At 41.5% G+C, this 23,446-nt stretch overlaps 2 protein-coding genes across 3 annotated transcripts; both read left to right on the top strand.

Moving 5' to 3' along the window:
- The first annotated feature begins 210 nt into the window (after positions 1-210).
- u2af2a (U2 small nuclear RNA auxiliary factor 2a) lies at positions 211-6,910 on the top strand. Of its 2 annotated transcripts, none has more exons than XM_058056293.2 (12): positions 211-792; positions 1,313-1,454; positions 2,689-2,724; positions 2,880-2,983; positions 3,337-3,488; positions 3,560-3,676; positions 3,764-3,902; positions 4,026-4,105; positions 4,189-4,311; positions 4,384-4,470; positions 5,689-5,937; positions 6,016-6,910. In XM_058056293.2, exons 1-12 carry the CDS (start codon positions 744-746, stop codon positions 6,148-6,150), a joined length of 1,413 nt encoding a protein of 470 aa, XP_057912276.1. In that variant the 5' UTR covers positions 211-743; the 3' UTR covers positions 6,151-6,910. The 2 variants fall into 2 exon arrangements, with proteins under 2 accessions (XP_057912276.1, XP_057912275.1); XM_058056292.2 differs by having other exon boundaries at positions 3,764-3,920.
- A 3,093-nt stretch (positions 6,911-10,003) lies between these two features.
- cacng6b (calcium channel, voltage-dependent, gamma subunit 6b) lies at positions 10,004-15,762 on the top strand. Its single transcript, XM_078799018.1, has 4 exons — positions 10,004-10,389; positions 12,832-12,906; positions 15,251-15,388; positions 15,451-15,762. The coding sequence occupies exons 1-4, from the start codon at positions 10,026-10,028 to the stop codon at positions 15,669-15,671; spliced, it is 798 nt and encodes a 265-aa protein (XP_078655144.1). The 5' UTR covers positions 10,004-10,025; the 3' UTR covers positions 15,672-15,762.
- Positions 15,763-23,446: the final 7,684 nt, after the last annotated feature.

The raw sequence follows: 23,446 nt of genomic DNA, 5'->3' as shown, positions 1-23,446 counted from the left end.
CGCGAACACTGCTATAAAATTAAACACACAACGACGAATAATTCATTATGTTCCGCCATCGCGTTCAAGTATAACGTTCAATTACCCCGAAAACATGGAAATTAAAAATTAGTCGCAAAGGTCGTTTGGTGTTCTAACTAATCTATTTCAAATCAAACAACGGCGTTGTTTTTACAGGAACGCCGAGTTAAGTCCTGGCGGACATTTTGCGGAAGTTCGTCCATCCGCTTCCGGTGCTGGGGGGACCTGGGAGTCGGGTAGAGGAAGAAAAAGCGGGCATACTGTTTTCTTTCGACTTATCGCCAGCGTCTTTCCCCTCGATATCGTTCCGATTTTTATTCAGTCAAGCGACTGTGCTTTTTGGGCCAGTGGGCTTCCGGGATTTGTGTTTTTGCAGCGGTGGAATAGCCTCATTCATTCGGCTGTCGTAGCTAGCCAGCTAGCGAGCAGCTAGGCCTATTCTTCTGGACTTTGCTATTAGCTTGTCTTGCTAACCCACGCGAACACGTTTCTCTCCAATGACTTTGCTCACGAATTGTAAATAACCACCACACTGCTCGTTTGTGTGCACGTCAAATAATTCTAAGACATATATCCCGAGGTACATCTTGAATTGAGGCCAATTGCGGTGTGCACACTTGGCAAGGCGTTTGTTTTTTTTTGTGTCACTTTTGTTGCTAGCTTGAAGCTAGCCGTCGCCAACTGAATAACGCAGTCGCGGAAAGCCGCCAAAGCTTACCGAGATGTCGGACTTCGACGAATTTGAAAGGCAGCTGTCCGAAAACAAACAGGGTAAGCGCACACTTTTCACTATTTGATAACATAAATGTGATTATCGTCGATTTGTCTCGCCGCCATGACGCTATTCCGCAATGGATAGGTCTATTTGCTGGAACGCAAGCGAGTTAGCCGCATACTCAAGACGCCTGCAATTTTTAAACTGTTGCATCTTAGATAACATTTGAACGCATTGTACGAATAAAATGATGCAATTGAAGCATGTCATGAATCATGACAATTAATTTCGATTAAAACGCCACCCTGCTGTTATTTACAGCACACGGGAATCCAGTGTTTACCAAAGGACTGCGATCTATTGGTGGCGCTACATAGCGGGTCGTGTCTAATTTGCATAATTGTCAATGGCAGCTTTTATATCTTTCTCATAAACCTAATTTAACAAGAAAAACATTTTTATGTCTAATTTCATGACTTAATAATTACATTTAGGAATTAAATACAGCATTAAATATTACAAAAATGTGTAATCAACACCGCCCAGGACTTAATCATGCCCGGGTCTTGTGTCCAGCCGAGCGGGACAAGGAGAACCGCCACCACCGTCGCTCCGGTTCCCGCAGCCGCAGCAGAGACAGGAAGAGGAGAAGCAGAGACAGGGACAGACGCAGCCGGGATCGCCGTGGCGACAGTAAGGATCGCAGACACAGACGCAGGTGAGTGCCACCCTTGGTGTATCTCGGACAGACACGCTGGGAGTTCCCCGTGCTGGCCAAAGACTCCCGACATCCCATTTTGACATCAGCTCCTGGCTTTTCCATTGGCACAGTTTCCTCATATTGATTTTTATCCCAATTCATAAGCACGCATAGACACACTTTTTCCTCACGACCCTACCGGGAGTCCACGCATGTTGTCCAGTCCCTTTGAGTGTGTGCCGTTTTTGGCAGCCGACTAAATACAGAATATTGAGCACTTGAAAGTGTTTATTTGAAACGCCACTGGGTACTTATTGCACTTAAGTGCATCTATTTTTACACCTTTGCAGTGGATCTCTGCACCAATGGTAAGAAATTGACTCGCACTGGTATAAATTGAAATGCCACACTGTACTGACATTTGTATATACGTGAGAAAATAAGACATACGTCATAGAAAAGCTGTTTGTCGCCTTCTAAATCTGGTTATGTAGTAATAGAACTCAGCCATTAAATATCTGCACGCCTGTGTAAGCTGGAGGGTGGAAGTTTAAGTTTAACACCCTCTACTGGTCGCGGTAGTAAATGCAATATTCGCTGTGATACACCACAATGACGCAGAACACAATGTGCATTCATATGCTGTTTGCCAAAAATATGCACTTAGTCTTCCCTGTCACTCTGCAGAAGGTGAACGGTTATGTAGCGGCAAAAGATGCACATTGCATAAACTGCTGTGCAGCAACCTTTTTCATAAACGAGGCCCCAATTTCTTATTTTTAAATAACTGTCAATTTTTTTTGAATGAATTTGATTTTGTCCAATTGAATACTTTTAACTTGTATTCAACCTATTTAGTTTTAAGTTCTTTAAAAAAAAAAAACTTTTTTAATGATCATTTTTGAGTTGTTTACATACAGGTACATAAATGTATGCCCCCCCCCCTTTTAAGTGCGCAAAGAAACAAACACTTGGTTTTCTTCATCCTTATTTGAATCACACAATTACCAGTCCTTCACATTGAAGGCTGGACAAGATGTACCAGAAGTAGAAGAACAAAATACTTCATATAGAGCCATAATGTTTACATTGAGACTTCTTGCGCTAAAGAATTTAGCTATTGGCCAAAACAGACTTGCATGGGGGGGGGCGTCCTTGGTGCGGATGACTTGCTAGCCGTTTACAATGGAAGTGAAGTGCAAATGTTGACTGGTTTGAGAGAAATGTGAAATCCCTCCCAATGTCATTTCAGCTCACCACCGAGCTACCCACAGGACAATACAGCAAGGTAATACAGCAAACAAACCCAAAAGCCACCCATCCAATGGCCTGCCGTTGACCCCCCCCCCACACATTTGAATACATTTTCTTCTTTGGCCCAACCTTTGCCCTAGTCTGTGGACGTCTCCCGTCATTCCATATCTTCATATCTCTCTCCAACAGCCGCTCTCCACACCGCGAGAAGAAGAAGAAGGTGAAGAAGTACTGGGATGTGCCGCCGCCCGGTTTTGAAAACATCAGCCCCATGCAGTACAAAGCCATGCAAGGTACCGTCCCTTGGCTGACAGACTGTACCACCCACTCATTTTGGGGGGAGGAGGAGATATGTACATATATAGGCCGCATTGTTCTCAGCTGTCCGTGTCATAACATGGGATATTTAGTACACAGATACACAGAAGTATATGATTTTCCCCAAACCACCAGTGTAACACGGCTAATTAGCGGTGCCAAACCACCGCTGTAACACGGCGAGTTAAAGGTTGATGGCAACATAAACAAATGGCACGCTATTTTTTTGACGCTAACGATGCGGGCGAATGCAAACGGGGGCAATATTTTGAATGTTTGTTGGTACGGTCACTGAGGTCCCACTGCGTTCTTGACCGTGTGTCCACAGCTGCAGGCCAGATCCCAGCAACAGCCCTCTTGCCCACCATGACTCCAGACGGCCTGGCCGTCACCCCCACCCCGGTGCCCGTGGTGGGCAGCCAGATGACCCGGCAGGCCCGCCGGCTGTATGTGGGAAACATCCCCTTTGGCATCACGGAGGTCAGACAGAAGAGCGCCGCCGATTTGACTGTCGGCTAACGTCATATTTTAACCGTGCCACTTGTTTGCAGGAGTCAATGATGGACTTCTTCAACGCTCAGATGCGTTTGGGTGGCCTCACCCAGGCCCCAGGGAACCCCGTGCTGGCGGTGCAGATCAACCAGGATAAGAATTTTGCCTTCCTTGAGGTGGGGCGTCCCCGTCGTGAGGTTTCTCGCGTGCAGACGTATCTATGACAAGCAGAAAAAGACAATAACCTGACATTTCCTGCTCAGTTCCGCTCAGTGGATGAGACCACTCAGGCAATGGCTTTTGATGGAATCATCTTTCAAGGCCAAAGCCTGAAAATCCGCCGTCCCCACGATTACCAGCCACTGCCGGGCATGAGCGAGAACCCCAGTGTCTATGTGCCTGGTACACAGACAATTAATGGTTTTTACTACTATTACTACTGTTTGCATCATTCATACACCATTTGAGCAAAACTCCACAGGAGCTGGCACTGTTTGCTGTCCTCAAAGGTGTTCTTTTCTCCAGGCGTGGTGTCCACGGTGGTGCCCGACTCGGCTCACAAGCTCTTCATCGGCGGTCTGCCCAACTACCTAAATGACGACCAGGTGAGCGGCTCGCCTGGCGAAGCCCGTTGCCTGCTTACCTGGACGCTTTATGTGACGGGGGGTGACTTGGTATCGTGTCGCAGGTGAAGGAGCTGCTGACGTCATTCGGACCGCTCAAGGCCTTCAACCTGGTGAAGGACAGCGCCACGGGCCTGTCTAAAGGATACGCCTTCTGTGAATACGTTGACGTCAATCTCAACGACCAGGTGAGCACTGCAGCCACGCTGCATCGGATCGCCACGGCCCGCCGCAACGCTTAACACTTGCTGTCATTGCAGGCTATTGCCGGGCTCAACGGCATGCAGCTGGGCGACAAAAAGCTCCTGGTGCAGCGAGCCAGCGTGGGATCCAAGAACGCCACCCTGGTATGTGGCTGGTCCGGGCTCTCTCACGAGCCTCGTTTTTTTTTTTTTAAATCAACAATGAGCGTTACTGTAGTTCCGTTAAACAGCCACCTCCACCTTAATGATGCCTTCTTAGTTTTAGGTCGGTAGGGGAATGTTTCCACCATCTTTATGTAGGACATGAACACTCGTATTTCTTTGTCTGCACACTCTAAAGATATAAAAACAGCTAAAAGAGGCGGCTAATGAATCTATAAAACCTTCTGGAAATGAGCATGTGAGCTGCATATGAAGGTTTATCATGATTATTATTATTATTTTATTCTTATTGCCTTATTTTATTCTGATTTTATTATTCTCTTATTTTATTCTATTTTATTTTATTCCCTTATTTTATTCTTATTCTCTTATTTCATTCCCTTATTTTGTTCTTATTCTCTTATTTTGTTCTTATTCTCTTATTTTATTCTTATTCCATTCTTCTCTTATTCTTATTCTCTTATTTTATTCTTATTCTCTTATTTTATTCTTATTCTCTTTTTATTCTCTTATTTTATTCTTATTCTCTTCTTATTCTCTTATTTTATTCTTATTCTCTTATTTTATTCCCTTATTTTGTTCTTACTCTCTTATTTTATTCTTTTTCTCTTATTTTATTCCCTTATTTTGTTCTTATTCTCTTATTTTGTTCTTATTCCATTCTTCTCTTATTTTGTTCTTATTCCATTCTTCTCTTATTTTGTTCTTATTCTCTTATTTTGTTCTTATTTCATTCTTCTCTTATTTTATTATTTTCTTATTTTATTCTTATTCTCAAATTATTTTAAATATTTTTTTCATTTATTATTGTTGTTGTTTTGAACATTGCTTCGCCCAAGAAGCATAGTGACACCACACCACAGCTAGCTACCAGCCAGTTAGCTTCAGCACACACTGGCCCCCGAAGGTAACGCTATTATTATTATTATTATTATTATTTTGCTGTGTGAAATCAATCACCCCGAGAAGGAATTTCCCCAAATCCTCAGTATGCCGCGTTATCCTGAATGTACCTGGATAGGAAACCTTTATTGGAGCTTTATGGAGGGGTGTCACAGGAGCGTACCATCACGTGCATCAATTAGCTGCCCCTCTCCAGCTGATTTTGAAGACGTTGTACTACATGTGTACTATAATGTGTCGCCGCATGAACCGATGAGGTCTAACACGGTTCACCTCCTCTGTCCCCTGTCTTTGCAGACCACCATAAACCAGACCCCCGTCACGCTGCAGGTGCCGGGCCTGAACAGCAGCGTGACCCAAATCGGCGGCCTGCCCACCGAAGTGCTGTGCCTGATGAACATGGTGGCGCCCGAGGAGCTGCTGGACGACGACGAGTACGAGGAGATCGTGGAAGACGTCCGGGACGAGTGCAGCAAATACGGCCAGGTCAAGAGCATCGAGATCCCCCGGCCCGTCGACGGCCTGGAGGTGCCCGGCACCGGGAAGGTAAGGCGCCGAGGCCCGCTCCTCATCCGCTCTTTCACGACAACCCGCTTTGACGGTTGTTCTCCTTGTCTACGTCAGATCTTTGTGGAGTTCATGTCGGTGTTCGACTCCCAGAAAGCCATGCAGGGCCTGACGGGAAGGAAGTTTGCCAACAGGGTGGTGGTGACCAAGTACTGCGACCCGGACGCGTACCACCGCCGGGACTTCTGGTAGAGGAGGCCTGACATGGGGAGGGGGTGGGGGCGGGAGGGGAGTTATTGGAGACAACAGCGTCATTCAAATTTAAGAAGTGGGGGTTTCTTGTTGTTGTTGGGAGGGGGAGGGGCATAGCTGTTTTTTTTTTGTTTATTGAGAAACGTGTGTTCTAATAGGTCCAGGTTGGGGTCAACCATTTTTATACTTTACCGGGGCGGGGAGGGCGACACAACACATGGATGTTTGTATTTAACGGAAGGAAGGTCGGCTGTACACGATGGAGAGTTATCATTCACTAGCGCTAACGTCCACTTCACTTAACGCCGTCTTTTAGGAAGACTAGAATGGACATCTTTTTTTTTTGTTTTTTTTGTTTTGTCAGACTACTGCCCCCCCCAGGAGGATTTGTGGCCAATGTTTAGTGTTCTTGTTCCAATAATAGCGTGTGTAGCTTCACTGTAGGATCCATCACATCAGCTGCAGGCAAAAAGATGTTTGCTTCACAGGAGATGATTTCAAAAAAACAAAAACAAAACACAGATTGGGATTTAGCTTACCAAAAGCCTTAACATGATTCATAACCATTTGCTTAGGAAAAGCCCCTCCTTTATTAGTCAGTTTCACTTATCTTCTACCTACCTACCTACACTCTCCTTGCTAATTGAACTGTAACATGTGCTTGGACCCGCTCAGCAGTTCTTTCTTTCTTTCCTGTTTGTTTGTGTGCATCGTCTCTCCTCTCTGACAAGACCAAATAAAAACATGAATAATGATCATACGCCTCGTCTGCTCATTTTCCACCTTCACACAATACGTGCCACAAATATTCATATGACTGTTTCTATACAACCTCTTTTACTATACTGATACTGATAACCAAACTACTTTAACTGAAACAAATGACTGCCAGCACATCGCTAACTATCAGGAGGTGTACTGTATTCAGGCACACGCTCCGAGCAGACAGCGTGACACCACGGAGATCTCATTGGCAAAAGATGTTGGCACTTTTTCAAACGTGTTTTACGACTGGTCCTCAATGTCACAGGCAGGAGAAAAAAGGAGCGCTTGATTTGTTCAGTCATCTTGCCTCATTGCATTTTTTTTAAAAGGCTCGGATCTATCAGTATGATGTCATAATGTTTTTATCATGTCCAAAAAAATACTGTATACAATAAATGATGTAGTATAGAATATATTTATATATATTACTTTAATGCTAATATATATTTCTACATATAGACATTGTTTTGTATCATAATATATCTTGTGTATTTATCACACCACCACTGTATAAAAATGACTATTATCAACTGGCCGACCATTGTAGTTAGCTGTAATGTCCACACGGTGGAGCTGTTTGACACTTACACACCGTACTGTGTGACAGTATACTGGATGAGCACCGCTGTAAGGTAAGCATCACGTGAACCTTCTCTCTGATGCTCATTTCTATCATTTCTGTCTGCATGGCCGCACCAACCCCCGAAACATCAACAACATCATGGAACATTGACCCTTGACCCCATTTCATACGCATGACATAATATGAGATCAAGAGTAGCCCCCCCCTTCCCCCCCTGCTCATGGCTGGTGTCAAAACTAGAATGGATATTGTTCTTCATGCATTGGAGGCTGTGTGCTATGACTTGCTAACCTATTTGATGCTAATGCATGCTATCATATCTAGTGTGTATGCATGCTATCATATAGGGTGTGAATGCATGCTATCATATAGGGTGTGTATGCATGCTATCATATAGGGTGTGTATGCATGCTATCATATAGGACGTGTATGCATGCATGCTATGCTATCATATAGAGTGTTTATGCATGCTATCATATAGGACGTGTATGCATGCATGCTATGCTATCATATAGGGCGTGTATGCATGCATGCTATGCTATCATATAGGGCGTGTATGCATCCATGCTATGCTATCATCACTAGCGTGCAAGCACGCGTGATTCAGTGGTGCTGACAGCAGCACTTGACCCACGTGGAGAGCAAAAGTAGTGAGCATCAGCAACGCAGTGCATTATTGATCGGCTGGATGGAGCTTTTTGGCTCAAATGATGAGGAAGAAGCCCAGAGAGGATGCATCATGGAATAACGTGTGACGTGTGAAACCAGGCACGTTTCATATGTGTCATGGCCGCCCTGAAAGGCTGCATTCCCATTCTTGGACAGGACGCCACTGGTCACCAAGCTGCAGCTCGTCTTGTCGTCTTGTCCGCCACCAACCTCAACAACTGCCAGAATGGACAATGCAATGGGTTTGGTTTGATACCCTGGTTTGAGTCTTGACGGTTTCCAGTCCCCCTGCCCCCCAAGGGCACTGCGGCAGTACCCTAAAAAGTGAATTTGTTGAGTAAATTTGTTTATGGTGGTGTTAGACTTATAATGGGGTGGGGGGTACTGTCGTACGTTCCATTTCACCAATAAGAAGTTCAATCATATATACGTCAAATGGAAGGCCTTGATGCGTGCTTTCATTTTTTTTTTTTTTTTTTTGTCCATGTTATTGAAGTACTAATATTCGGGAAAAAAATATTTGAAATAAACCATAGGGAGTCATATGTCAAATTAAAGCCCTGGATGAGTGCTTTTCATTTCTGTGATGAGTTTGTGAATATCTTGAACTAGCATCTCATAATGATAATACGATAATATGATCATGATTATCATTATGATGATAATGATAATTTCATCATTATTAAACAGTTACATAGTAACAAAAACAAAAAAAACACTAAAGCTTTTGACAGGCCAAGCCATCTGTCTTTTTTTTTAATGGTGACATGGTGTCGTTTGATATGAACTTTGTAGTTCTTGTACTAATATTCGTGAAAAAAATCTTTGGAATAAACCATAGGGAGTCATACGTCAAATTAAAGCCCTGGATGAGCGCTTTTCATTTCTGTGATGAGTTTATGAATATTTCAAACTAGCATCCCATAATGATAAAAAAATTATTTTAAGTGCCACAATCACAATAATATCACAAATTAATTTCACACAATTAATACACTTTGTTGTCACCTTGGGGTGTGTATGGCAGAAAAGTGCCTCAACCATCCCCCGGCCCCCCTAGCCCCGGCCCCCCCAGCACACACACACTTCACCCTGGCTTAATGTCATTAACAGGTGGCTTTCCAAAATAGACACCCTTGCGCCAGCTCGTGTGTGACAGACATGTTTTTCCTCATCATGCGTGCGGGCTGAGCTGCTGTATTCGTGAATACTGTAATACTACTGCATGTGTGATACTCATACTGTATATATCAACGCATGGCTTGGCTCGCTACTTTTTCAATAGTAGAGTTGACACATTGAAGTATTAGTATGGCCCCTCCCCTCCCTTTTTACACCCACTTTACTCCTATTTACTGACCCCCCCCCCACAAAAAAAAACACCCCCCACCCTTGCTCACTCTGACTTTGGCTCCCATCAGCAGTCCGCAACTGGCTGATCTGAAAGTCCTGCTGAAGTCAACATTGTCAAGGTGAGCGCTCGAAAACACGCCGTCGCTTTCTTGGTGCTTGGTCTTCATCCGGCGTCCGGGCTGGAATTGTCACCTGCCCGGCTTTGGCGGGGGTCAGCTGGCACCTTGTTTAAGGGCTTTAACACCCCCCCCCCCCCCCACACCACCACCACCACGGACCCTCGCTTGTAGCTGGACTTTGGGTTTCCTGGGCGGAACAGGGCATGGTTTAGTCAGATGGTGGATTCATGAACGAATTGTATTGTTCAGTGTGTTTTATGTTGGTGTTGCTGTGTCGATAAAGTTTATTGATAAAGGCGATCGTCCAATGGGATGGCAGGTACCGCCCACCTGACTGATGGTCTGCTCTAACCAGGACTGAAGCGTGCGGGTGGTCCCGTGTGGAGATGTGGTCCAACTTCTTGGTCCCGCAGGACGAGGACGGCCGCCTCGGGGTGGCGGGCGGCGGCCAAGGCGGGGCTTCGCCGGTCATCAAAGTGGGACGGGGCCAGAGGCGGAGCCAGAAGATGAGCGACAGCCAGGACGGGAAGATCAAGCTGGTGTTCCTGGTGTGCCTGGTGGGCGTGACGCTGACGGTGCTGGGCGTGGGGACGGAGTTCTGGGTGGAGGTGTCCCAGCCCAAGAACTTTGGCGGCAACCGGACGTGTCACGTGGCGCACTACGGCCTGTGGAAGGCCTGCGTGCGCACCCTGTGGGTGGCCGACGTGGACCCGGAGAGGGCCAACTGCGGCCCCGCCGAGCTACCGGGAGGTGAGGCTTTGCGGTCGCCATGGCGACCATCCCACGCTGAAATTAGCCGGGATGCTAGCGGCAACGCAGTAACGAAAACTACCATGTTACACTGCCCCGTGTTACATACATACTGTATAGTACATGCCTACGTATATACTCTATACATCATAGTATACATAGTATACATACTATACATAGTGTATACATGCCTATATACTGTATACATGCATATACGTAGTATACATAGTATACATAGTATACATAGTGTATACATTCCTATATACCGTATACATGCATATACGTAGTATACATAGTATACATAGTATACATAGTGTATACATTCCTATATACCGTATACATGCATATACGTAGTATACATAGTAAACATAGTGTTTACATGATAGTATAGATAGTATACATAGTGTATACATGATAGTATAGATAGTATACATAGTGTATACATGATAGTATAGATAATATACATAGTGTATTCATGATAGTATAGATAGTAAACATAGTGTATACATGATAGTATAGATAGTATACATAGTGTATATATGATAGTATACATAGTGTATACATGATAGTATACATAGTGTATATATGATAGTATAGATAGTGCATACATGATAGTATAGATAGTATACATAGTGTATACATGCCTATATAGTGCATACATGCATATAGTATAGCTAGTATACATAGTGTTTACATGATAGTATAGATAGTATACATAGTGTATACATGATAGTATACATAGTGTATACATGATAGTACACATAGTGTATAGATGATAGTATAGCTAGTATACATAGTGTATACATGATAGTATACATAGTGTATACATGATGGTACAGCAAGTATACATAGTGTATACATGATAGTATAAATAGTGTATACATGATAGTACAGCTAGTATACATAGTGCATACATGCATATTGTATAGCTAGTATACATAGTGTATACATGATAGTATAAATAGTGTATACATGATAGTACAGCTAGTATACATAGTGCATACATGCATATTGTATAGCTAGTATACATAGTGTATACATGATAGTATACATGTAGTCTATACATGATAATATATATAAATAGTATACATAGTGTATACATGATAGTACAGCTAGTATACATAGTGTATACATGATAGTATATATAGTGTATACATGCTAGTATCGCTAGTGTATACATGCCTATATAGTGTATACATGATAGTACAGCTAGTATACATAGTGTATACATGCTAGCATAGCTAGTGTATACATGATAGTCTAGCTAGTGTATACATGCTAGTATAGCTAGTGTATACATGCTAGTATAGCTAGTGTATACATGCTAGTATAGCTAGTGTATACATGCTAGTATAGCTAGTGTATACATGCTAGTATAGCTAGTGTATACATGATAGTATAGCTAGTGTATACATGATAGTATATATAGTGTATACATGCTAGTATAGCTAGTGTATACATGCTAGTATAGCTAGTGTATACATGATAGTATATATAGTGTATACATGCTAGTATAGCTAGTGTATACATGCTAGTATAGCTAGTGTATACATGATAGTATATATAGTGTATACATGCTAGTATAGCTAGTGTATACATGCTAGTATAGCTAGTGTATACATGCTAGTATAGCTAGTGTATACATGCTAGTATAGCTAGTGTATACATGATAGTATATATAGTGTATACATGCTAGTATAGCTATTGTATACATGCTAATATAGCTAGTGTATACATGCTAGTATAGCTAGTGTATACATGCTAGTATAGCTAGTGTATACATGATAGTATATATAGTGTATACATGCTAGTATAGCTATTGTATACATGCTAATATAGCTAGTGTATACATGCTAGTATAGCTAGTGTATACATGCTAGTATAGCTAGTGTATACATGCTAGTATAGCTAGTGTATACATGCTAGTATAGCTAGTGTATACATGCTAGTATAGTATATCCCATCAGTATTTACCCACTCAGGAAGGGAATCTTGACACATTTTGAGGGCCATCAAGGGACTGAGGGGGGGGGGGGGGGGGGAATGCAGCATTACCCCCCCCCCCCCCTTCTGAGCCCCCCCCCTTCCATATGCGCTTCCCAGCCTGCTCCGCCTTTTCCAGGCGATGTTGTCTTTCTGGATCCCGCCTCTCTTTTCCAACCCCGCCCCCCCCCTCTCTCTCCAGCACCAGCATGGAGAGCAAGAGGCAGGAAGGCTAAGAATAAGGATAAGGATGCCTATTGTATATACGTAGTATACTGTATATATACTATATATATACTGTATATAAAATGTGATTGATGCCATTTGATCTAATAGTATATTGTTGAACACTTTTCCACCATATCCACGTGGCCTGTGTACGTACGTACGTACATACGTACATACGTATGTATGTATGTAGGGAATGTGGTCATCAAGTCGTATCCGTGTCATCTACAGAATCCAACTGCACCTACTTCAAGTTCTTCACCTCGGGGGAGAACGCGGTCATATTGAAGAAGACCACCAACAAAAGTGAGACACGACGCCTGGTCCCCTTCCCACGCGTGAACACGATGTTTGCTAGCAAAGAGTGGAGACTCTTTCACAAACACACAAACAAACACACACAAACAAACGCACACACACTGGCTGGCTGAGTGTGGCGTTGTGTTTAGTGTTTGCACCGCTTCCTGTTTACCTGCCAGAAGAAGGTCTTTGAAGATGAGCCAAATGAGCACATGGCCTCCTTTCCAACACTTCAGGATCCTCCACTCTTAGCTGGAAGACTCGTCTAGCATTAGCTCATCTAGCATTAGCTCATCTAGCATTAGCTCATCTAGCATTAGCTCATCTAGCATTAGCTCATCTAGCAATAGCTCATCTAGCAATAGCTCATCTAGCATTAGCTCATCTAGCAATAGCTCATCTAGCATTAGCTCATCTAGCATTAGCTCATCTAGCAATAGCTCATCTAGCAATAGCTCATCTAGCATTAGCTCATCTAGCAATAGCTCATGGATTTATAGTACGCTTACAAACATATTGGAACGTAAACCAAAACCTACAATCCTAACTCCAGTTTACCCCGAACCCTAACCCTATCACTCTAACATTATAACACTAACCCTATAACCCTATAACCCTATACCCCTATAACCCTATAACCCTATAACCCTATAACCCTATAACCCTATAATCCTATAACCCTATAACCCTATAACTCTATAACCCTATAACCCTATACCCCTATACCCCTATAACCCTATAATCCTATAACCCTATAACCCTATAACCCTATAACCCTATAACCATATAACCCTATAACTCTATAACCCTATAACCCTATAACCCTATAACCCTATAACCCTATACCCCTATAACCCTATAACCCTATAATTCTATAACCCTATAACCCTACAACCCTATACCCCTATAACCCTATAACCCTATAACCCTATAACTCTATAACCCTATAACCCTATAACCTTAACCCTATAACCCTATAACCCTATAATTCTATAACCCTATAACCCTATACCCCTATAACCCTATAACCCTATAACCCTATAACCCTATAACCCTATAACCCTAACCCTATAACCCTATAACCCTATAATTCTATAACCCTATAACCCTATAACCCTATAACCCTATAATCCTATAACCCTATAACCCTATAACTCTATAACCCTATAACCCTATAACCCTATACCCCTATAACCCTATAACCCTATAACCCTATACCCCTATAACCCTATAACCCTATAACCCTATAACCCTATACCCCTATAACCCTATAACCCTATAACCCTATAACCCTACAACCCTATAACCCTATAACCCTATAACCCTATAACTCTATAACCCTATAACCCTATAACCCTATAACCCTATACCCCTATAACCCTATACCCCTATACCCCTATAACCCTATAACCCTATAACCCTATAACCCTATAACCCTATACCCCTATACCCCTATAACCCTATAACCCTATAACCCTATAACCCTATACCCCTATACCCCTATACCCCTATAACCCTATAACCCTATACCCCTATAACCCTATACCCCTATAACCCTATAACCCTATAACCCTATACCCCTATAACCCTATAACCCTATACCCCTATAACCCTATAACCCTATAACCCTATAACCCTATAACCCTATAACCCTATAACCCTATAACCCTATAACCCTATACCCTATAACCCTATAACCCTATACCCCTATAACCCTATACCCTATAACCCTATAACCCTATACCCCTATACCCCTATACCCCTATAACCCTATAACCCTATAACCCTATAACCCTATAACCCTATACCCTATAACCCTATAACCCTATACCCCTATAACCCTATAACCCTATACCCTATAACCCTATAACCCTATAACCCTATACCCTATAACCCTATACCCCTATACCCCTATACCCCTATAACCCTATACCCTATAACCCTATAACCCTATACCCCTATACCCCTATACCCCTATAACCCTATAACCCTATAACCCTATAACCCTATAACCCTATACCCCTATAACCCTATACCCCTATAACCCTATACCCCTATAACCCTATAACCCTATAACCCTATACCCCTATAACCCTATACCCCTATAACCCTATAACCCTATAACCCTATAACCCTATAACCCTATAACCCTATAACCCTATAACCCTAGATTACGAGAGCCGTCCTTTCTAGTGTTTGGACATGAACTCATGAAGCTGAAAGGATGAGAAGCAAAATGTTTTCTACGATAATTCAACGGTTAAATTCCCTAACCCCCCCCCCAAAAAAAAACCCAAACCCTGAGACCAGTGTAGCCCTTCTCAGGTCTGGTCTCTTTCATTTCTCTTAGACTTAAATCTCGCGGCAGCCATCTTGGCGCTCCTCAGCGTGACGGCGATGGCGATGGGCTCCATCTGCATCATCATGACCCTCAGCAAGGGCGTGTCCTTCTTCCTCAAGCCGGCATCCTTCTGCTTCATCCTTTCAGGTCAGACTGTGGCGACATGACGCCAAGGCGGCAGCCATCTTATTTCCACTTGACCTTTGCAGGCGTACTGGTGCTGGTCTCCATCCTGGTCTTCCACCAGTCCGTCCTGGCTTTGCTGTCCAGTGAGCCCAGCGTCCCTCTGCAGCACCGCCTCTCCTGGTCCGTGGCCTGCGTGGGCTCGGCGGGGGCCGTCCTCATCTTGGGGGGGCTGCTTTTCGTCCTGCTTTCGCTTCCTCTCAGTCCGTGGCGCAAGTGCTTACCACACAAGAACAGCGCCACCTAGGACACGCCCCCGACACGCCTTCACGCTGCGTTCCCGCCGTACGCAATAGCGTTTGTCACATCATGTTTATTTTCCATACGCTTTACTAGCTACTAGCACAACAAACACATTTACTTCAATGTTGGCCTCTTCTCAAATTGATGCCATGTCTTAATAAAAAAAATCATATTCATATGAATCATATGAATGAATCCTAATCATAATTCATATGAACAAAGTAGATGCCACGTCCCAATAAAAACAACATGAATACTGTACAGTACGTACAAATAAATGCCACCTCTCTAATAAATTACATTTTTCAATAAAAAGAAAACAATAATGTCACGTTCTACTGTAACACGGTTTTCCGAGTCTGGTTCAGACCGCACCACGTCACAAATAACACCATATGTACAAATAAAGGCCTCCTATCAAATAGATACCATGTCATATTTCAAAAAAAACATTGAAATGTAAAAATAAATGTCTACATTCTTATGCCTTGTCTCAATAAAAAGTCTATAAGTAAAGGCTCCCTCTATAATAGATGCCGTATCTCCATTAAAAATACTCAATATGAAGAAAGAAAAGCCTCCTTTCTCACAGATGCCATGCCTCTATAAAAACATTAAGACTGTATCAACCCCCCTCTCAAATAGATACCATGTCAACATTGACATGTACTATAAATAATGCCTCCTCTTTAATATACACCATTTAAAAAATATACAAGTAAAAGCCTCCTCTCAAATAGATGCCTGATGGAAGTCTAAATAATCGAAACTAAAAAAAGATACATACGACTAAATGCTGTCTCTCTAGTCGCTGCCATATCTCCATTAAAAAACTTAGTATGTCCAAATAGAAGTCTCCTTTCTAGTAGACGCCATGTCTCAATAAAAATGAACTTTATGTACAAATAAAGGCCTCTTCTGAAATAGATGCCTGATCAATGATACTGGTCTAAATAATGTAAATAGAGCTAAATAAACAAGTTAATGCTGCCTAGATGCCATATCTCCATTAAATAAATACCCACTATGTAATAGATGCCATGTCTCAATAAAAACACACAAATACTTTATGTCCAAATAAAGGCCTCCTCTGAAATAGATGCCTGATCAATGATACAGGTCTAAATAATGTAAATAGATCTAAATAAACGAGTTAATGCTGCCTAGATGCCATATCTCCATTAAATAAATACCCACTATGTAATAGATGCCACGTCTCAATAAAAACACACAAATACTTTATGTCCAAATAAAGGCCTCCTCTGAAATAGACACCATATCAACATGAGCTCCTCTTTAATAAATGCCTTGTCTCAATTAAACAAAGATGTTTACAAGTCAAAGCCTCTTCTCCAATAGATGCCACCCCCTCTTTTGGGCTGAAAGTGGACCTGCAGTAGGTGACATCCTAGCCTGCTAACATGTCCGCTAAATATGTCCTGCTTGAAATGGACACCCCAGGATTCCTGCAGAGCTGAAACATCATAAACGGGTGGAAGCGGGTTCCCGCTTGGATGGTGGGATGGCGGGTTCCCGCCCGTCATGGTACCCAAAGTTACTTTTCGATCACCGTGTTGGTACGCGGCGTGGGGGCGTGACTCTTCCCATGATGGCAAACAGCACCGACACCTCCTGGCCTGCTCCTGGGACCTGGAAGCCCAGCGTTCAAGCTACTTAGTTTGTTTGTCTCTGAAGGTCAAGTGAAAGGTGGGCCGTGACGGCGCTGTCAAAAATGCACAAGGCGCCAGATGGGCCCCCCCAACCCCCCGAAAAAAAGTGATGACATGGCGAAGTGGTCCTATTAACGTTACTTCTCTCCTCAGCCTGCGAGACAAACACAAACATCTGCTGCTGTCCATCTACATGCTACATGCTACATGCTAATAGGTCATCTTCTCAAGGTCAAGTCAGCCAAAAAGGAGCAACATGAAGTTTTTACCAAAGACTAGTACTGGGCCGCTCTACAAAAATCATAAGAATATTAAATGTCATCAAATTAAATCTTCAATTCAGAGAATGAAGTCATATTTTGGTGAGATTTTAGTTTATTATTACATGGAAATATTAAAATGCTTGGATAGGATGCATGGATGGATGGATGGATGGATGCATGGATGGATGGATGGATGGATGGATGGATGCATGGATGGATGTATAAATGGATGGATGCATTGATGGCTAAGATATGCCTTTATTCGTCCCTCAGTGGGGAAATTTGTCTAGATGTATGTATGTATGTATGTATGTATGTATGTATGTATGTATGTATGTATGTATGTATGTATGTATGTATGTATGTATGTATGTATGTATGTATGTATGTATGTATGTATGTACGTACGTATGTACGTATGTATGTACGTACGTACGTACGTATGTACGTATGTATGTATGTACGTATGTACGTATGTATGTATGTATGTATGTACGTATGTATGTATGTATGTATGTATGTATGTATGTATGTATGTATGTATGTATGTATGTATGTATGTATGTACGTATGTATGTACGTATGTATGTACGTATGTATGTATGTATGTACGTATGTATGTATGTACGTATGTATGTATGTATGTATGTATGTATGTACGTATGTATGTATGTATGTATGTATGTATGTATGTATGTATGCATGCATGCATGCATGCATGTATGTATGTACGCACATATGCACGTATGCACGTATGCATGCATGTATGTATGTATGTATGTATGTATGTATGTATGTATGTATGTATGTATGTATGTATGTATGTATGTATGTATGTATGTATGTATGTATGTATGTAAGTAAGTAAGTAAGTAAGTAAATAAGTATGTATGTATGTATGTATGTATGTATGTATGTATGTATGTATGTATGTAAGTAAGTAAGTAAGTAAGTATGTATGTATGTATGTATGTATGTATGTATGTATGTATGTATGTATGTATGTATGTAAGTATGTATGTATGTAAGTATGTATGTATGTATGTATGTATGTATGTAAGTATGTATGTATGTAAGTATGTATGTATGTATGTATGTATGTATGTATGTATGTATGTATGTATGTATGTATGTATGTATGTATGTATGTAAGTATGTATGTATGTATGTATGTTTGTATGTATGTATGTATGTATGTATGTATGTATGTTTGTATGTATGTATGTATGTATGTATGTATGTATGCATGTATGTATGTACGCACGTATGCACGTATGCACGTATGCACGTATGTACGTATGTATGTATGTATGTATGTATGTATGTATGAATGATAGATGGATGGATGCATTGATGGATGCATAGATGGATGGGTGGATAGATGGATGGATGCATAAATGGATGTATGCATTGATGGGTAGATGGACGGATGGATGGATGGTTGGATGTTAAATGACATATGTTCTCATATTTTCCATTTTTAATCTCATAATGACCTGTCATATGTGATTTGTTCTTCTAACATATTTCTTATGATATTGCCTTTTTAATCTGGTAATGATGACTACATTAACTAATGTAATATTATGATTATGACTTTCCTATCTTATTTGGACTTTTTATCTTGGAATCTCATAATTTAGACTTTTTAATCTGACAATAAAGACCTTCCGACCATACGACTTTTTAGGTGGTAATGTCAACATTTCATAGGCTAATATGATTTAGCATTGAGATATGAGGGGTGTGTAGTTTACCAGGCTAGTGTAGTTTACGTAGTATATCCATGTGTATGGTGTACTCTGGTGCAGTAGTGGTGCACCAGTTGCTAGTAAAGTGTTTGGCCACTTCCTGATTTCATATATTTTGCACGTTTGTCACACTTAAATGTTTCAGATCATCAAACAAATAAATAAATATTCCTCAACGACAACACAACTCTACACTTTTTAAATGAAACTTTTATTATGAAGGGAGAAAAAAAATCCAAACGCTACATGGCCCTGTGTGAAAAAGTGATGCCCCTCCCCATGGTAAAACATAACGGACACAAATTGAGCCATTTCTAAAGCTTTGGGACTCCAGCCAACCACAGTGAGAGTCATTATCCACAAACGGCCAAAACGTGGAACCAAAATCACCACAAGAGCGCAGCTCAGCCACGACTCATATGAGAGGTCACAAAAGACCCCACAACAACATCCAAAGAAGTGCAGGCCTGACTTGCCTCAGTTAAGATGTTCATGACTCCACCATGAAGACGCTCGGAAAAAAACAGTTCCAAAACCAAAAATAAAATACTCAAAGGTTGAACTTCCCGGAAGGCGTGTGTGTCCCATTCCGTCTGGCGTTTGAGAAAAAGAAGAGTCAAACACGGTGGTGGTAGTGTGATGGCCTGCTGTGATAAAGCAGGAATTGTGCTGAATCGGTGACCTGAATGAAACCAACTTGGCTTAGCAGCAGGACAATGATCCAAAAACACACCGGCAAAGATTTTGGAGTGACGTGGTCCAAGTCCTGATCCGAATCCTAAAGGCTTCATGCTGGAAAAGCCTCCATTGTGACCGAATGACAACAATTCTGTAAAATGAACCAAAATGCATAGAAATGGTACATATCGACAATGTCATATTTTCAGCAAAAAACACAAAAAAAGCCAACACTGATTGTAATTCTTAATTTTTTTTTTATAAAGTTCGTGCAATACAGTTTTTTTTTTTTTAGTTTATCAGACATTTAGTCTCTATTGATCTACTACATAACCGTATGAGTCTTCATATCGCCCACATCAATGCTTTCTGTGCGTATATTTTTCATAAAGTGACAAATAAACAGGAAGGAAAAATAATCTGGAAGCATTTTTTTTTTGTTTTGGTGATGGTTGCATCAGGTAGGGGGAGGGACGGGGCGCCTCCGTTCCAACAGAAGAGGAAGCACAGTGAAAAGACTCTTTGGGAAGAAGGTGGGGGGGGTCTAAGTAAGAAAAGACTTAAAAATATGACGTCCATTTTTTTCTCTTTCTTTTCAAAGCCTCGTAAAACCACATTGACATGATTCATGGTTTTTGTTGGCCACTGAAAATAATGTTGCATGTAGTACTTGTAGGACTTTGGGACTTGTAGAAAAAAATTTTTAATTTTTTTTTTTTGCCCCACAATTTTTTAGAATTTTTTTTTTTTACTCAGGCAGCCATCTTGAATTTCTGTACAAGTTTTATTTTCATAATTTTTTTGTGTGTTAATGCCCAAGAACAAACATCTTCAACACGACTAGAGCTACAAGAACTACTTTTTTTTTTTTTTTACACAATGGAAAGAAGACTGACACAGCCCCCCCCCCCCAAACCCATACCCCCCCACACCCTAACGCGCTCATCACACTAGCGTTGCATTACTCTCATTATTGGAAGACGATTTACAATATTCACATGTGAAAATGAGCATCACACCAAAAAGGGCGGGAGGGGGGGCTTATTCAAATAAATAATTCTCCCCCAAAAAATAACTGTGCACACTCATGCTCATCCTTCGTCCACACAGAGGGGAAAAAAAATGACAGTAAACGTGTCAGCGTAAATGTTGACTCGACGAGTGGGCCATAACTAGAGATGGGTATTTATGAGTAATGCTGGTGTACTAAACAGCGCCTCCTCTGGTTGCAGCTCAGTACTGCACTCCATTTTGGCAGAGATGAAAACATGGATATTTTCTCCTGTTATTATTTATTCATTTCCATAGTACTTATTACAACTTTTCAACATTTCCCACTTAGATAATAACTCTTATTCTTAAAGGGGACCTATTATGCTCATTTTTCGTCCTTTTGTATTAAGCTGTGGACTCCTATAGAGCAGCTACACACAATAACCAGCACAAAGCTTTCTAAATCTTCCAGAATCTGAAACTATTCCTGCTGTATTTCTTTGGATTTCGGTCCGTGTTCCACCCACGGCCCGCTCACTCTGCTGTAATTGGCCACACCCCCAAGTGCTCACGAGGACTTCCGCATAACTGCCGAACCCAACTTTATAGGAGTTGATCTTTGTAAAATGTCGGCTTTTAACGTGCAGTGGAAGTAGAGACTGGACAGTCCCAAGTTTCTCGAGGGTGATTAGCTTTAGCATTTTAGCATTATGTCGCTAACATCTCATGTGGTCATTACTGGTTCTCCATGACTTTTGCTCCATGACTTACACAAAATAAACGCATTTCTGGCATTGCTGGTAGGGAATCGGGAACTCAGGAACAGGATGCCCATATAAGGAAGCCCGGCACTCTGTGATGTCACAGGGAGCCAATGTTCTTCTTTCAGGGCTCACTTCCAAATGCACAAACCTCATTTTCTGAAACTTTGGCATGGTTTAACACGAGAATACAACATTCTAACTACATTTATAGGTCCCCTTTAATATTTTGTCTTTATTATTATTTTTTTCTTATTAGAATATCAATTTTTTCTCAATATTTAGCTATTTTTTTAAACTATATTTTTATAAAATTACTGCTTCCCTACCCATTTCTGCTAGTGCTACTACTCCAAACATCATCTTTCTTGTAAACTTTCTTCTCATGACATAATGACTTTTAATATTATATTAATATTTATATTGCATTAATGCCCAGTTTTCCAAAATTTTTTATTACTTAAAAAAATATTTTTTCTATAATATTTCAACTTTACTTTATTTTTCCTCATAACATTACAGTGTTGTTCTCATAAAATTGCAATTTTAGAAAATAGCTTTTTTCTCTTAAAAATTTGGCCATACTTTTGAAAAATTTCAGCTCTCTCCCGTTTCTGCTACTATTCAAAAAAAAATTTTTTTAAACTATTTAATCCTTTTAAAAATGAATTTTTTTTCTCGTCATACCGTGATATAATTCTCAAAATATCATGACTTTATTCCCGTAAGATCCGAACTCTTTTCCCAACATCATTTAAAAAATGTCCTCCAATTTGTCACATGACTTCACTGACTCTCGGGTACTCAATAAACTCAAGATTCATACAGACTCACAAGTATTAGCCAACAACTCAAGACCAAGAGTCGAGTTTTTTGGAATTTTTTCTAAATCAAGGCAATCGGAAAAGACTTTCACTTTCACTGACTCCCGGTTCTCATCCAACTGACTCTCGGGTACTCAACAACGAGTCTCGCTGTTCTCACGGGTACTCAACAAACGCTCATTGACTGTCTTGTATTTGACGAAGACTCGAGTTTCGCTAACTCATGGATGCTCGACAAAGACTTGGGTTTCACTAACTCACGAGTACTCGTCCAAGACTGGAGTTTCATTGCCTCACGGGTAAAGCATCACCGACTCACGGGTACTCAACAAAGAATCCGCTTTCAACTGTGTAGTCTTCAGCATGAACCTGTCAAAAATTGGAGTCTTTCTCGAGTACTGCGAGTCAGTGAAACTCAAGTCTTCATTGACGTGACTCGGGTGCTCGATTCGGACCACTGGCCCACGCTCTTCAGACTCGAGGTTCAATGACTCACAGGTGCTCGACAAAAACTCGAGTTTTGAGACTCGTGTTTGTCTTGACTCACTTGACCGAAGCCACTGAGATGATGAGTCTTAATGACTCACGGGTACTCAACAAACATCTGAGTATCCCTGACTCTCAGGTACTCGATGAAGACTAAGATGTTCACTAAGTGCTCTACTTCTACAGCTTGAAAATTCATGGACATTGGAGTCAAGTACTCGATGATGACTATAGAGTTTCATTGACTCTCGGGTACTTGACCAAGACTCATGTTCACCGAGTCATGGACGCTTGACAAAGACTCCAATTTCACTGACTCGTGATTAAGACTCTTGTTTTCACTGATTCAAGGG

This window comes from Doryrhamphus excisus, linkage group LG19 (assembly GCF_037039965.1).
Source record: "Doryrhamphus excisus strain RoL-2023G ecotype Guam linkage group LG19, RoL_Dexc_Guam_v1.1, whole genome shotgun sequence".
Taxonomy (NCBI): domain Eukaryota; kingdom Metazoa; phylum Chordata; class Actinopteri; order Syngnathiformes; family Syngnathidae; genus Doryrhamphus; species Doryrhamphus excisus.
This window is presented reverse-complemented; position numbering and strand designations above follow the sequence as displayed.

Bases quoted from the DNA above. Each gene is read 5' to 3' on its own strand.
- u2af2a (XM_058056292.2), top strand. From the start codon at position 744: ATGTCGGACTTCGACGAATTTGAAAGGCAGCTGTCCGAAAACAAACAG. The intron at 793-1,312 runs GTAAGCGCACAC...TCTTGTGTCCAG, and splicing joins GCTGTCCGAAAACAAACAGG to CCGAGCGGGACAAGGAGAAC. The intron at 2,984-3,336 runs GTACCGTCCCTT...GTGTGTCCACAG, and splicing joins GCAGTACAAAGCCATGCAAG to CTGCAGGCCAGATCCCAGCA.
- cacng6b (XM_078799018.1), top strand. From the start codon at position 10,026: ATGTGGTCCAACTTCTTGGTCCCGCAGGACGAGGACGGCCGCCTCGGG. The intron at 10,390-12,831 runs GTGAGGCTTTGC...TGTCATCTACAG, and splicing joins CCCCGCCGAGCTACCGGGAG to AATCCAACTGCACCTACTTC. The intron at 15,389-15,450 runs GTCAGACTGTGG...TGACCTTTGCAG, and splicing joins CTTCTGCTTCATCCTTTCAG to GCGTACTGGTGCTGGTCTCC.